The following is a 15,082-nucleotide window of genomic DNA, read 5'->3' on the forward strand; positions in this document are numbered from 1 at the left end:
CAATGTTTTTTATGGTGTCTTCTACCCCTGAGATTCTCTCTTCTATCTCTTGTATTCTGTTGGTGATGGTTGCATCTGTGGCTCCTGATTTCTCTCCTAGGTTTTGTATCTCCAGGGTGTCTCTCTTTCTGATTTCTTTATTGTTTCTATTTCCATTTTTAGATTCTGGATGGTTTTGCTCATTTCCTTCACCTGTTTGATTGTCTTTTCCTGTAGTTCTTTAAGGGATTTTTGTGTTTCCTCTTTAAGGGCTTCTAGCTATTTACCTGTGTTCTCCTGTATTTCTCTGAGGGTGCTATTTATGTCTTTCTTAAGGTCCTGTATCATCATCATGAGAAGTGATTTTACATCTGAATCTTACTTTTCTGGTGTCACAGTGTGTCCAGGACTTGCTATGGTGGGAGAATTAGGTTCTGATGATGCCAAGAAACCTTGGTTTGTGTTGTTTATTTTCTTAGGCTTGCCCCCAACATCTGGTTATCTCTAGTGCTACCTGCCCTTGCTAAATATGACTGTAGCTTGTCCTTCCTGTGATTCTGGTTGTGTCAGAACTCCTCAGAATCAAGCTGTCTCTGTGATCCTGTGACCCTGGGCTTGTTAGTAGAGCACCTGTAAGTGCAGCAGCTTCCTCTGTGTGTTGTGAGACTGGTTGCAGAGCCTGGGTCCAAGGTCTGCTCATGACACCAGCTCAGAGAGACCGGAGGGAACCCAAGCCACTCTGCTGGTGGAGTTCCTGTGTGCCTGGTTCCACTGGTCCCAGTTACTCCTGGTGTTGGGACAGATGTTGTGTCCTCCTCACCTCTGATCCTGAGAGTGTCAGAGTGCCTGGGAGTTGTGGGACTGGCTGCAGAGCCTGGGCCCAAGGTCTGTTCAGGACATCAGCCCAGAGAGACAGGAAGGAACCCGAGCCACTCTGCTGGCGGAGATCCTGTGTGCCTGGTTCCACTGGTCCCAGTTATTCCTGGTGTTGGGACAGATGTTGGGTCCTCCTCACCTCTGACCCTGAGAGTGTCAGAGTGCCTGGGAGTGGAGCTTCCTCTGGGTGTTGTGGGACTGGCGGCAGAGCTTGTGCCCAAGGACCGCTCGGGACACCAGCCCAGAGAGACCGGGAACATTTCTTTAGGTGTTTCTTGGCTATTGAGTTTCCTTAGTTGAGAATTCTTTGTAACACTGCATTTGTAAGAATTACATAGGTACAATATCTAAAAAAGAGTTGATACATAGTGTGTTGTAACAAAATATAACCTTAAATTTGTATCAACATATAAAAATCTATACCAATGTAATTGAACATAACCTCAATTTTGCATCATTCTATACCAATGTAATCAAATATAACCCCAACTCTGCATCAGTATACAAAGATCATACCAATTTTAGATTTTTTGACTACTAGTAGCTGTATAGTTTAAGAGTAAATTCAATGATCCATCCTTTATTCCTATATTATTCCTATATTCCCCTTTTTGTCTAAATAAAAAGGAAAAATTTTAACATTTGACACAGTAAACTGTTTACAATAATGAATCAATTTCTGCCAAGTTTAATGTCAAGCCTGGTTATATTTGGCAGCCCTGGGATTAAGTATTTTTGAGTTCAAAGTTCTGTAGTTTTCCATTGCTGCAACAAATCATGTCCTCATAAATTCATGGCTACATTAGTCACATATGGCTTTAATTTTCCTATTTGCCCTTCTGGCCCTATACACTTGATCCATCTTGCATGTTGTTTCATTTGACACAAAGTTTCATTCTCTAGAAGCTGAATATTTACTTTCTGACAAAGTTCCATTCTTTAGAAGCTGAGTATCTATTTCCTGAAGAGGCCAATTTGGGTGCCGATATTTTGGTGAAATTACTGTTACATTTGCTCTTGTGTCTACTAACCTTCAATTTCAATGCTATTTATCTGTATAAACTATTTATAGCAGTTTATGTATGTGACTATTTATAGCAGTTTGACAAAATACCTATTTGTGGTCTCTCCTGAATTTTTTGTTTTATGTACTGAAGCTGTTCTTTCTTTGATTACATCTATAGCACAGTTGTTTGTAACAGCAGACATTAAATCTTTTAATTGCTCTAGGGTTGAGTTTCTCTGACAGGGTATGACTGGATTGGATTTGATATCCAGGCTCTATGGGAGCCCTCCACCCCCAGTACATTTCCCAATGTCAAAGGTTACCTTGCCTATCCTTTGTTAATCTGCAAATGTTTGTGTCATGCCAGTCTCTTATGAATTCAGCAATTTGACTGCCTGAGCTGTTTGTAGGTGGAAGATGGTCTTTAGGTGGAATTTTTCAATGTAGTGGCAATCCTGGCTAGGTAGAATACTTTCTTCTTCTTCTTCTTCTTTTGTTTTTTCCTTTCTTCTTTTAAATTTTTTATAAAAAAAAGTTTAATTGGGACTGGCTTACAGTTCCAAGGTTTAGTCCATTATCATAACAAGGAAGCATGGCAGCATGCAGACAGACATGGTGCTGGAGGAGCCAAAAGTTCTACATCTTGACTGAAATCAGTCAGGAGGAGTCTCTCTTTCCAACTGGGCAGAGCTTGAGCATAGAGTCCTCCAAGTCCACCTCCACAGTGACACACTTCTTCCAACAAGGCCACACCCACCCCAACAATGGCCTAATATGTCATTCCCTGTGAGTCAAGCATTCAGACACATGAGTCTATGAGGGCTAAACCTATTTAAACCACCACATTGCACTCCCTGACCCCTAAAGGCTTGTCAATATAACATAATGCAAAATGCATTAGTCTAACTTCAAAAGTTTTTATAGTCTATCACAGTCTCAATAATGTTTAAAAGTTCAAAGTTCGAAGTCTCAGTTCTGAGATTCATGCAATCTCTTAACTGTAATTCCCTATAAAACCAAAATCAAAAAGCAGATTGTATACTTCCAACATCACAGGAGATATACATAAGGATATATATATATATATCCATATATGTGTATATATCCATATCCATATATATATATATATATGTGTATATATATATATATATACATATCATCATCATCATCATCATTCCAAAACATCATAGTAAGGAAATACTGGACCAAAGCAAGACCAAAACCCAGCTAGGAAAACTCCAAAATCTATATCTCCATGTCTGATGTCCAATTCCTTTGAGCTTTGTAAACTGTGACACAAATCTTTCTCTTGGGCTGGTTCCACTTCCTGTTAGCAGATTTCCTTGGCAAGGTATCCCCTGGCTCTGGGATCTCTAACATTATAGGGTCTCCAAGGTAACCTCAACTTCACAGCTTCTTGTTCCAATATCTGGGATCCACACATGATCTTCTGTGCTTCTCCAAATGACTTGACTCATTTCTGCAATGCTTCTTTCTGTAGCACTCTAGGCTCTGGTTGACTTCACTGCTGCTGCTGTTGGTGGTGATCATCCCATGGTACTGGCATCTCCAGTACACTGGGGTCTTCCTCTGCAAGTAGGCTTTACTTTCATCAATAACCTCTCATAGGCTCTCTTCATGGTGCCAAGCCTCAACTTCTTTGTATGACCACTTCCATTCTTTGCCTTCAACTGCCACTGAGACTGTTTCTTCACCAATGGCCTTTCCTGGCCTCTCACAATGCCAAGGCTCAGCTGCTCATGGGTTCTTCATGACTTCAAATCCAGTACAATTGATTCTTAGATATGACCAAGTCAGACTGCCAGCACAATGCCTCTTTTTGGAACAGTTTCTTTGTTCTCTCTGAATACACTTCCCAGAAGATTTGATCCCAGTGATGCCACTATCTTCTTAATCACCACTAATTTCTTAGCTCCAGCTAACCAGAGTCATCAATTATCCTGTAATCCCTTCTATTCTGGCCTCTAAAGCCAGAGTCACATGGCCAGAGCTGCCAAGTTCTGCTGCTTGCTGGGGCTAGAATCTGGTCCCCTTCTTCTATTACATCTTGACTAGCTTTCTGTTTTCAGTGATTTAATTCATTGTTTAAGCCTGGTTATCCTGGATCTTGCTCTGCAGGCTGACTGATTTTGAACTCTGAGATATTCATGACTCTGTCTTGTGAGTCCTGGGGTTAAAGGCATGCACCACTATACCTGGACCTAAGCTTTTCTTTAGTTCCTTTTCATTACAGATCTTTATCAGCATGGCCACTATGCATCAAGTCCTGAATCAAAGTGTGTGTCATCCTACCTCGAGGTCCAGATCAAACGTCTCAAGCCTCAAGAGCTGTATCAAAGGCAGTCTTGTGTTTGGACAACTGGCCCAGTTGGATTGTTTTTGATGACATATATCAATACCTTCCCTAGGAGCATCTACCATTTCACCCCTTCTTTCATAATGGGCCATGTGTGGGATTGCAGGAATATTAATCTAAGTGTCCCATTGTTGTAAAGATCCCTTTCCCATAAATTTATGGGTATGTCATCCTCATAAGGTCTTAACTTTCCTATTTAACCTTCTGGTTCCATGAATTTAACCCACCACACACTTTGTTTTGTCTGAGACATCTTTCCAAGTCCTAGAAACTGGGTAAAACACCTTTTGAAGTAGCTATTCTGAATTACAAGATTTTTTTTTGAAATGATAGTTATACCAACTCCTGTATCCATCAAACCTTCTATTTCAATACCATTTGCTTGTGATTTTAATTTTGGCCTCTGATCACTAATGAGTGCTTGCCAGAACACATGTTTTCCAGTACTTTTAAACCCTCCTGTTTTTGCTACTGGAGCTATCTTGCTTTTGATGGAGGGGAGCAGTAGCAGATGAGCCATCTTATCACCTGTATTAAATTGCATCTCTCTTTTGCATCATTTAAGTTTCTCATTTGAAATCCTCATCTATAATTCTTGGATATACAATGAATTCTTGGAAAGTCAATCCACTTCTTTATAAGATCCTTCCTGCTGTCCCTAAGGGGAAAAGGGTATAAAGTCCAGTAGTTATTTTATAACATTGAGTTCTTGGGAATAATGTTTACCAATATCCAAGTCTACAGCAGCACTAAATCTCCAATGCTCTGTGGACATTTTTCAGTCTGCGTGTTAGTTCTTGGCCCACAAGAGGCAAACAGCTCATACTTTGTGCTGAGGGGCCTCATGCCTTTAACTGTCTAATAACTTTTTTATGTTCAGTATTAATATTTTTATACTCTGAGACTAATCTTTGTAAAAAAAAAATGAGTGATGGCTTCTCCAGAGTCTGGCATAATCTTTGTAAATGTGGTGGGCCTTTCCCCAGCCTCTTCTACTTTGTCTCAACCTGCTAAGGGACATTGTTCTATAGTGGCATCATCAAACTGAATCTGTTCTTGTATATCACAGTACCACCCTTCACCTAGAAACTGGTCTTTGACTGTATTCATTCCCCTCGCTGTTTCACTGTCTAACATTCACAGCTTCTTCCATCCGACATGTTAGCCATTGCAACTGTGGACTGGCCTCTAGTACAGCTGTCAACAATCCCTTCTAGCCTTGGGGAATAATTCCATTTTGAGTATCCCAGTTATCTAGAGTTTATTTCATATAAGGTAAGTGCATCCCATATAAAATCTTATAAAAGGCCTCTTTAAATGCCCTAGACATGCCATTTCTATAGGATGACATCCTATTTCATCATAACCTGTTCCATAAGATGTTCCACACTGTTAGGCATATGCTGTATGGCCACTGGGAAAACTGATGGTGATTTAGTAACCCAGGGCTGCCCCTCTTCCTAACCCCTCCTCCCACCCCTCCTCCCACCCTGGCAGCATGGTTGGTTTGATATTAACTCTTTGTTTGGAAACACCCTCCCACGGTTTCAGCTGTTTTCTGACCGTTTCTTTTCCTCTACTCCCCCTTGGGGAGCTCCTGTTCTCTTAGTCTTGTTCTTCCTTTCAGATGTTCCCTGCTTCCCCAGTGCTTCACTTCCACCTGAATTTTTCCAGTTGCACAGCCAACTCTGTAACCTTTTCAGAAGTGAGAGAGCAGAGTAAACTCCTTTGTTTTCCTATTTCAGCTATTTTTTTGTTTTTTGCTTCCCAGACCCTACCTTTCCACCTAGAAGTTTTCCAATTGCACAGCCATTCTTTGTACCTTTTTTGAAACAAAATATAGGAAGAAGAAAAATAAAAATCAGAAAATCCCAACTGGGAGAAAACCAGGGGATATTCCAGCAGTATCAGCTATAACAACATTTTTTCTGGCCTCTTGAAAAGAAATATCCATTCCTTCATCTCTTGCCATTTCCTCTATGGCATTTTAAACCAAGTTTTCTGTTCTGCCTAACCCCATGTCTGGCCACCACTTATAGCTGTCTTTTGCTATTTTGTGGGTTCTTCTCTACCATTTTTCTATCCTTTCAGTCCCCAAACATCAGATAATGGAGAAAAAAAAGATAGAGAGGAGAGGAAAGGAAAGAGATTCTTGAATAAAGTCAAGGATCAGAAAGGGGTGACATTATTGTTAGATTACTTCCTGCCAATTAGGGGCATCAAGTTCCTTGGGGTAAGTTTGATTTTCACTGTCAAGATATGCAATCTCGGGCTGGTGAGATGGCTCAGCAGCGGTTAAGAGCACCGACTGTTCTTCCGGAGGTCATAAGTTCAAGTCCCAGCAACCACATGGTGGCTCACAACCACCTGTTTAAAAAAAAAAAGATATGCAATCTCCTCTTGTTGTTTCTTCTTTGTGCACAACTACTTAAGCCAACTGATAACAACCAACAACAACCAACCATCAACCCACTCTGCCCTCTTGGGTGTAGCGTGTAGTTTTTGCTACCCAGCTTAAAGCTCCTAGCAGACCACACTAATAGCCTTGCTCAGGTTCTCTCAGATCTGAGGATGAAACATACACACACACACACACACACACACACACACACACGCACACAATCTTATTGTTGATATGGTTTAGCTCAATAGCCTGTCTCTTCTAAGCCTCTTTCTGCTAGTCTGCCCTTCTCTTCACTCCCAGCTCAACACCTCTAGTCTAAATCTCAGCTCAGTTGTTAAGTTACATTTAGTCCTAGCTCAGCACCCTAAATCTGCCCTCAACTTAATTATGTTTCTAATATCCTGTTTGCTACCACAGGCCAAATGGGGAAGCAGCTGATGGCCACTCTGCCTGAGATCTCACATAGCTGGTGGCTCCTTCTCCTTTTGAAGAATGGAGGACTTTTTCTCCTCTCTTGCATCTGCTAGCCTGCCTGCTGGAAACCTGGAAGTCCCGCCTATTCTTCCCAGATCATTGGCCACTAGCATCTTTATTGATTGAGCAAGATCCAATTGGGGAATAGGACCTTCAGTGTTCACATGGAAATTCTTGATCAAAACATCAGAACCACCCCCTACATTCAGGGGCTCAGCATTTATGTACCCTCTAAAAAGTTCCCAGAATTCCAAACATCACACAATCACAGAAACTATATGCAGTTTGCAAAATTACAGCCCTGCTACAGAACAAGGCAAATCATAGTCAACTGCTGTGGACAACCTAAAGAAGTCCCATATCTCACACCTGGGGTTAAAAATGAAAACATATTCCTATAATATTTATTTTGTTTTTTTTTTCCTTAAACCAAAACTCCAAAGTTGTCTCTACAAATCCCACTTTGTATAGCTAAAGAGATGGTTAGAAGTGATCCCCTCCCTATCTTCTTGCCTCTAAATTTCAAGTATGTCATCTCTGTGCCCATTCGTGATGACAGTGGTTCTGTAATCACACTCTTTGTGTGGCCACTGCAGGGACAAAGTAGGGTTGCTAGTGCAGCTAATTAGATTTTGTGAAACCAGTAGATTTTCTTGGAATGCATAGGAGTGGAGTAAGAGACTTTGTTTTCTTTTTCTCTTGAGCAGCTTAGAGACATTTATAGTCGGCTCTGGAGGAAAAAAAATAATAAATGGTAGATATTTGTGGGATACAGTATAACAGCTTTGCAATATGTAGTGACCACATATAAATTATTAGCATATCCATGTCCTCTAATTTTTTTCTTTGTGTGTATAAGGACATGCAATGATCTTGGTGTGTATGCATGTTTTCATGCCCTCACAGGTGTGAAGGCTTGAAGTTGACATCATGTATCTTTCTTGATCACGCTCTCTAAACCTTGCAGTTCACCAATTCTGTCTAATCTAGCTGCCCAAAATCTAGTCCTGGGGTCTCCATCTCTCTCTCTCAAGTATTGGGATTATGGGTGGCTACCTTTCTTGCCTGACTTTTTTGTTGTTGTTTTTAGACAGGTTTTCTCTGTGTAGCCCAGGCTGTCCTGGAACTCTAGAACTCACTCTATAGATCAAGATGGTCTTGAACTTTTATCTTAATGCCTGTTGGGTAAAAACTCTATCCACTGAGCTTCCCTCAGTCCTATAGTATTTTGATGAGAATATTGGAAATCATCCCTCATAGCTGGTTTTTAGTGATCACTCATGTAGCCTCAGACAGGTTCCCCACTCTCTTGGATCTTCTATGTCTTCTAAACACTGAGTGTTTAGAATATGGCAGCTTTCAAATGTTTCTTTTTCCTGAAGCTGCAGAGTCCCTCCTTGGTGGTAAACCTTAATGAAACCCTCCCATATATGATTAGTCACAAACAGCAAGAGTCTCTGAGTGGATGGTGGTAGAAGTGAGCAGAGTTCCAAATACTAAGTTCACCATTCCCTGGCAGTGGCAGAGAGGGAGGCATGTTATGAAACCATTTTTTATGCACAAGACAGAGCCTTATAAGGGGATGACCCACAGATGTTGGAGATAAGTGATATCTGCATAGGAAACAAGACTCAGCTTCTAAGACAGGATCAGGCCAATGTGGTCTAGTCCAGGGCCACATGATAAAGTATTTCTACAGTTACTAACAAGAGGTTCTTCTGGAGGTGAACAGAGCACGTAACTCAGGGCAAAAGACATCTTGGCATGGAGTGGAGGTGCCATAGTTGCTAATGTGCTTCCTGCACAAGCATGAGGTTCTGAGTTCAGATCCCCAGCACTCATGTAAAAAATCTGTGTATTCCAGAGATAGGTGATCCCAAGAGCCCACTGGCCAACCTGTCCAGCCAATAAATAGGTGATCCATCGATTCAGTGAGAGACCAGGTCTCAAAAAATGCAATGGAGAAAGTGATTAAGGAATATTATTTTGACATCGACTTCTGGCCTCCACACTTGCATGTACACCCACACATGTATTCCCTGCTGCCACCCCCAAGTAAAGTATCTCTCTGAAAGCTGGTCTTCCATAGTACATTTAATACAATACCCTCTCCTCTAACATACTCTAAACTAAGGTGTGATCCAGAATCTCACAGAAAGTGGCTTTACCCAAGTCTTAGGCAGAGCCAGAACATCCTGTCCCTTTACTCCTTGAGCATTTCCAACTTCTGTTCTTGTTCCTAGGTGAGTTTGAGGCAGGGAGCATCACCTCTATCTTCAGCAACCGAGCTGTGGTGAAGTACAGCCGGCTGGAGGATGTGCTGCATGGTTGCTCCTGGAAGATCAACAACAAGCTGGATGGGACATACCTGCCACTGCCGGTGGACAAGATCATCCAGCGCACAAAAAACATGATAAACAAGATAGTTCAGTACAGCCTAATTGAGGGGAACTGTGAGCACTTTGTCAATGACCTCAGATATGGTGTGCCCAGGAGCCAGCAGGTATGTCCCTGAGTGCCTTCAGTGACTCCTCACTGTCGGCCAAGCTTATCAAAGATGGCCAGACAAAGCTTGGCAGACACCAGGTTCCTGACACTGTCTTGCTGTGCTGTGCTAATAATGTGAAGAGATATTACACCATCAGGAACAGCACCCATTTGCATCTCAGCCCACGAGCTCCTTCAGTAGCTTTCTTTTGACGCTCCTCCTTGCTTTACAAAATGGGTATAGATCAGGGTAGATACTTGGCTGTCAGAGCTGAGAAGTTGTAAACTATGGGCCACCATGGTTTTTACCATGGGAGTAAAAACTGAGTTTTTCCTCCCAGGGCTCAGGCTCCCAGTACATCGACTCTGAGACTCAAGTGTATTTACAGATACCTAGGCCATAAGCCTTGGCTGTTCCCTGGTTAGATCACAACTTAATATCCCATTTATTCTAATCTACCTTCTGCCACATGGTTGGTTGCCTCTGCTCAGCTCCCATGCTTCTGACCTCCTCCAAATTCCCAAGTGAATACTCCCATCTTGGCTCTCCCTACCAATGGTCCCACTTTCTGTTTCCCGCCTAAGCTTATAGGCCAATCAGCATTTTATTGGCACGTGCTGTATCCATACAGTACACAAGAGATTATCCTCTATAATTGGTGCTATGTATTATTATTTTAAAATTTGAATTAGTATCTGACTCTGCTAAATTTGGAGACTATAGAAAGTTTACATAGAAGTATCTGGGGTTTCAGTCTTTAAGTCATTAATCAGGTCACTGAGCTGGCATTCCTGTCCACTGATGCTCTGTTGGGCCAACTGGTGGCTGTGTGCTATGTGTTGAGCATAGATGTGCCATTTGCCAACTCTTGTGACATGTCCTAACTGAATCACAGTGTGCTGGGCACAGATAAGCCGTGTTCTAACTCTTGTCATTTTACTTTCCTGGCTCACCCTGCATTTGGCTCTGTAACCTTCCTCCTGCCCCAGACAGGCTAGTGATAAGCGTACAACATATGTAAAAGAACTCTGAAGCCTAAATATCTGTAGCAATTTAAGCTGCTCTCATTAATAGTTGACCCTTATCAGGAAACTTATCAGTAGAAGGAATGTGCAACTCCTTTAATATATGTATATTAAAGGAGATAATATGCAGATAAGATGAAATCACAGGATAGCCAAAACTACAAACCCCCCTTTAAAACTTGGGATCTGTGTGTGTGTGTGTGTTATTATACTCAGGCTAGAAGCCTGGTGGGCTCCAGTATGAAAGATCTCCCAAGCCCCATGAGCACCTGCCAAAGAGTTAAAGACATGAATTAAGTGTGAATACTGATTTATGTGCAGTTGTGCCCAAGTGAGCTCTGCTCCTTGGCTCTCAGAATCCCCTTTTGTTCAGTGGCTGCAGCCGATTCCGTGGAGAAATCCTTTGCCTCATATATACTACTTGGGAGGAAGACCCTATGCTGAATAGGTTCCAGGAAAGAAAAAGGCCAGAGGCTCCATGGCCTGGGGAAAGGGAGACTATCCTGCTTTGGGTGCCTGTCTTCAGATGCCCCTTTGCTGAGTCTCTGGAAGCTTTAGAGGTTTGGGAGATGTAGGATATTCCAGGTGGTCTCTTTCCTTAGGAACGTACTCTGGTCAGGTTGGATCCCGAAAGGGAAGCGAGGGATAGGAGCAGGGAAGAGTGGCAGCCTGCAGTTGGTACCCACTATCTCACGAACCACTGTGCTTTGCAGGTGGAGCACGCCCTGGTGGAGGGAGCGAAGGCTGCAGGAGCTGTCCTCTCAGCAGTAGTAGATAGCATGAGACCCAAACCCATAACTGCTTGAAGGTACTGCGAATTCCCAGCGGAGGAGGAGCCACTGGCAGCTGCGGAGCAAGACCTCCTTTCTTCCTCCTCGCCTTTCTCACTCTGTTGCCCTGTTAAAAAAAGATTGTGAGTTTCTTGAAAACTGGAATGTGTTGTGTTACTTTCTCTGGCATCCGTCCACTGTAGCTGACGTGGACCCTTATACTGTCAGCATGGGAGGACCTGATATCCGCTAGGAATCTTGTACGTGCCCGGCGCTGTTGGAGCCGTTTCATGTATTCATTTAATCTTAATCCTTTGCTTGTTCCTTATAGCAGCTTTATTTTGTGGAACTGGGGAACCACCAGAAACATTCCGGAAACCTCCTTAGAACACTTCCAGTAATGAAGAACTCTCCCCAGGAACTCTTCCTATTGTTCTCAGCTATCTCCATCTTCTTCCATTTATCTCAGTCCTGCCTTTTCAGACCCATTGTGTGGTTAGGGGGAGGAGGGGTGGAGAAGACATCAAGGAAAGCTGCTGCTTTAGGGCCAGCTGAACCTTAATCTGGCTGGGAGAGGTGGCTCAGGGGTTATATGCACTTGCTTCTCTTTAGAGGACCTAAGTTTGGTTCCCAGGACCCACGTTGGTAACTCTAATGTTATCCTCTGGCCTTGTGGGCATAACACTCATATACACATACTCACACACAGACACACATGCATATACATGGTTAAAGATGAAAAAAAAATGCCAGGTGGTGGTGACAGCAGCGGCGCATGTCTTTAATCCCAGCAATCAGGAGGGCAGAGGCATGCAGATCTCTGAATCTGAGGCCAGATTTATCTACAGAGTGAGTTCCAGGACAACCAGGGCAACACAGAAAAACCATGCCTAGGCAAAAGCAAAAACATATTAAAGAAATTGAACGATTTTATATTATACATTATCTCTTTAACAACCACAGCTGGACTCAGCATCATCCTGGACACCCTCCCGGACACATTCCTAAACTGCCCTCTCCCAGCAAACCACTCCATTACTTTCAATTTAGCTTCACTCAGATTCTCAGGACATGGTCAGAATGAAGCCAGATCCTTGTTCCAAATAACACACAAGTGGTCCCCAGCTCACTTCCTGATCGAGTCCTTGTTTCCCTTTGAAACCCCAGGGACTGGGCATTCATTTCTATGGTCTCATAGACCATAGAATGCTCTCAGCATTCTTTTCTATGGTCCCACCAGAATTGCCCACTAAGCTCTGCTTTCTAACCCCAGGTTGCAAACTCTTCCACATTCCAGCCCCAGAACAGTCCCAAAGGAGGAAGAGCCACATGGTGAGGTTCATTACAGCAGTGACCCCAGTTCCTGGAAGCGATTTCTGTCCTAGGGTCTGCTCTTGTTGCTATGATAAAATACTCAGAGTAACTCAAAGGAGAAAGGATTTATTTAATTCACAGTTCAGGGTTATGGTCCATGAGGGTGAGGAAGCCATGTGGTGGGAAGTGGAGGGAGGTGGGCATATTATGTCTGCAGCCAAAATAAGGAGCAGTGAATGAGTGCATGCTTGCTGCTCGAAAGTTTCCCTTTCTTTAGCCCAGGGCCAGACCGTGAAATGGTGCTGTCAGAATGAAGCCAGAATGAAGCCATCTGGGGTGGGTCTTCCCACCCAGGTGAACCCAGCTAAGAACATCCAGCCATACTCAGAGGCCCATCTCCTAGGTGGTTCTAGATTTTAAGTCGACAATTGATCCTGACCATCACATGTATCAACTTCATTCTTTACTGTTTAAAAAATTTTGGATTTAGGCTGGGAGGTGGTGGCATTCGTCTCTAATCCCAGCACTTTGGAGGCAGAGGCGGTCAGATCTCTGAGTCTGAGGCCAGCTGGAACTATAGAGAAAGTTCTAGGACAGCCAAGGCTACATACACAGAGAAACCCTGTCTTAAAAACAACAACAACAACAACAACAACAAAAATAAAACTTTTTTATTTAAAGCATAACCAATGAGACTATTAGAAAATAACTTGTACTTTATAATTGCCAGAAAAATTTGAAATTTCCATTCTGACTGGTTCCAGATGGATATAAGCCAACTGTGTGAATGGAAGGAATGATTTTGATGGAAGGTCTGAAACTATTCCCATGGATTTTACTCGGTGGAGAGCTGCAGTTGTTATGCCCCAATTCCACAGGATACCCAGGAGAGCTCAAGAATTTCGAGGTCCGCTGCAATTTGCATAAGAGTCCTCTGACCCTTTCTCAGCAACCCAAACTCGATGTCTCGTTTTTAGCTTCTTGCATGCCCAAGCCTGGTGTATTTCTTTGTTGGAATTCTTATGCCCTTCCCCAACGTCCTACGTGTACTGTGCATAGCCACCCTGGATGCTTGCAAGAGGTAGGTGAGTTCAGGCAAACCTGCATTTCTGCTCCAAGAAGCCAGTACACCTGGTTCCTTTCTCTGTCTCCCTGATGCCTGAAAGATCAGCCAGACTTCCAATAATTCTTCTTTTAGTCTCTTAACTCAAAATATTGTCTGTGTCGAGACTTCCTTTGAGGCAGAGCCTAAACACCAGGCCTCTACGAGCACATTCCCTTTAGCTTTAAACAAACACAGTCACGTTTTAGTGATTCTGAACTCTTGGGCCATTTGGTGTCTAACAAGCCAACAGGGATTTCTTTGATTAGCAAACAGCTCCCCGACAGTAGTTTAGTGAGACTAACAGTGAACTCACCTACCTCTTGCTCACTGCTCTGGCTCTCTGGTAGGAACCCCATGGGCAAAATATATCAGCAGTTGTGCTCCCTCATCCATTAAAAAACACAGTTTTGAGAGTGTGTCAAAATCCATGTGCTGGCTACTTGCCTACTTGTCAGCCTATAAGCAGTGGTTTAGGAGGCTCAGGCGACGTTCTGAGTCAGGAGGATGAAGACACATGTGCCACAGACCATTTTCTGGACAGCGGTCTCTTCCATTTTCAAGCTGTCTGTAGGGCCATGAGCTCTGGAATTCATATCTTGCACCTTCAAGATGAGGGGGTAAGACTTTGTTAAGGCCCCCCTTAAGAAACAAAAAAATGTGTAGCAGTTTCTGCATCATAGAAGATGAAATGTCTGCTTTGAGTGAGTCCTGTCATGTCACACTCCTAGTGTGTCCTCTGTTGACAGCAGAAGGGTAAGGAAGTGGGGGAGACTAAGGGAAAGTGACCTGACTGGGAATATTTCTGAGAGTCAACAATGGAGGGTGAGGAGGGACCAGTGGTGGTACTTGTTCACTTGGCATGTCCTGCGATAAGACACAGACCTGTGATATGCCCTCATGGTTAGGGAGGGGCAGTGTCAGTAACACACGGGTCAACCTAGATGTTTTACCTAGTGTAGACAGGCTGACTTTAGGAGGCAATGCTGCAGAGGTTGTTACAGCCATGGGAAGATGTGGTTTTGCTAGAAGTAGGAGAAAGGTACTGGAGCATGTCAGTCAGGTGTGCCGTGTGTGTATGTGTATGTGTATGTGTGCACATGTGCATGTGTGTGTGCGTATGTGTGTGTGCATGCATATGTGTGTGTGCATGCATGTGTGTGTATGTGTGTGCACGTGCATGTGTGTGTATGTGTGTGTATGTGCATGTGTGTGTATGTGTATGTGTGTGTGCATGCATGTGTGTGCATGTGTGTGTGCATGTGTG

General features: G+C 43.1%; 1 protein-coding gene across 1 annotated transcript in view; it reads left to right on the forward strand.

Moving 5' to 3' along the window:
* Positions 1-11,560, forward strand: part of Plaat5 (phospholipase A and acyltransferase 5) — a 38,566-nt gene extending 27,006 nt beyond the window's left edge. The window contains exons 5-6 of the mRNA XM_031389557.1: positions 9,360-9,619; positions 11,343-11,560. Of these exons, the coding sequence (XP_031245417.1) occupies positions 9,360-9,619; positions 11,343-11,435 (353 nt within the window). The 3' untranslated portion in view covers positions 11,436-11,560. The remainder of the gene's footprint in view (positions 1-9,359; positions 9,620-11,342) is intronic.
* Positions 11,561-15,082: the final 3,522 nt, after the last annotated feature.

Source organism: Mastomys coucha, unplaced genomic scaffold (genome assembly GCF_008632895.1).
Source record: "Mastomys coucha isolate ucsf_1 unplaced genomic scaffold, UCSF_Mcou_1 pScaffold21, whole genome shotgun sequence".
NCBI classification, from domain to species: Eukaryota; Metazoa; Chordata; class Mammalia; order Rodentia; family Muridae; genus Mastomys; species Mastomys coucha.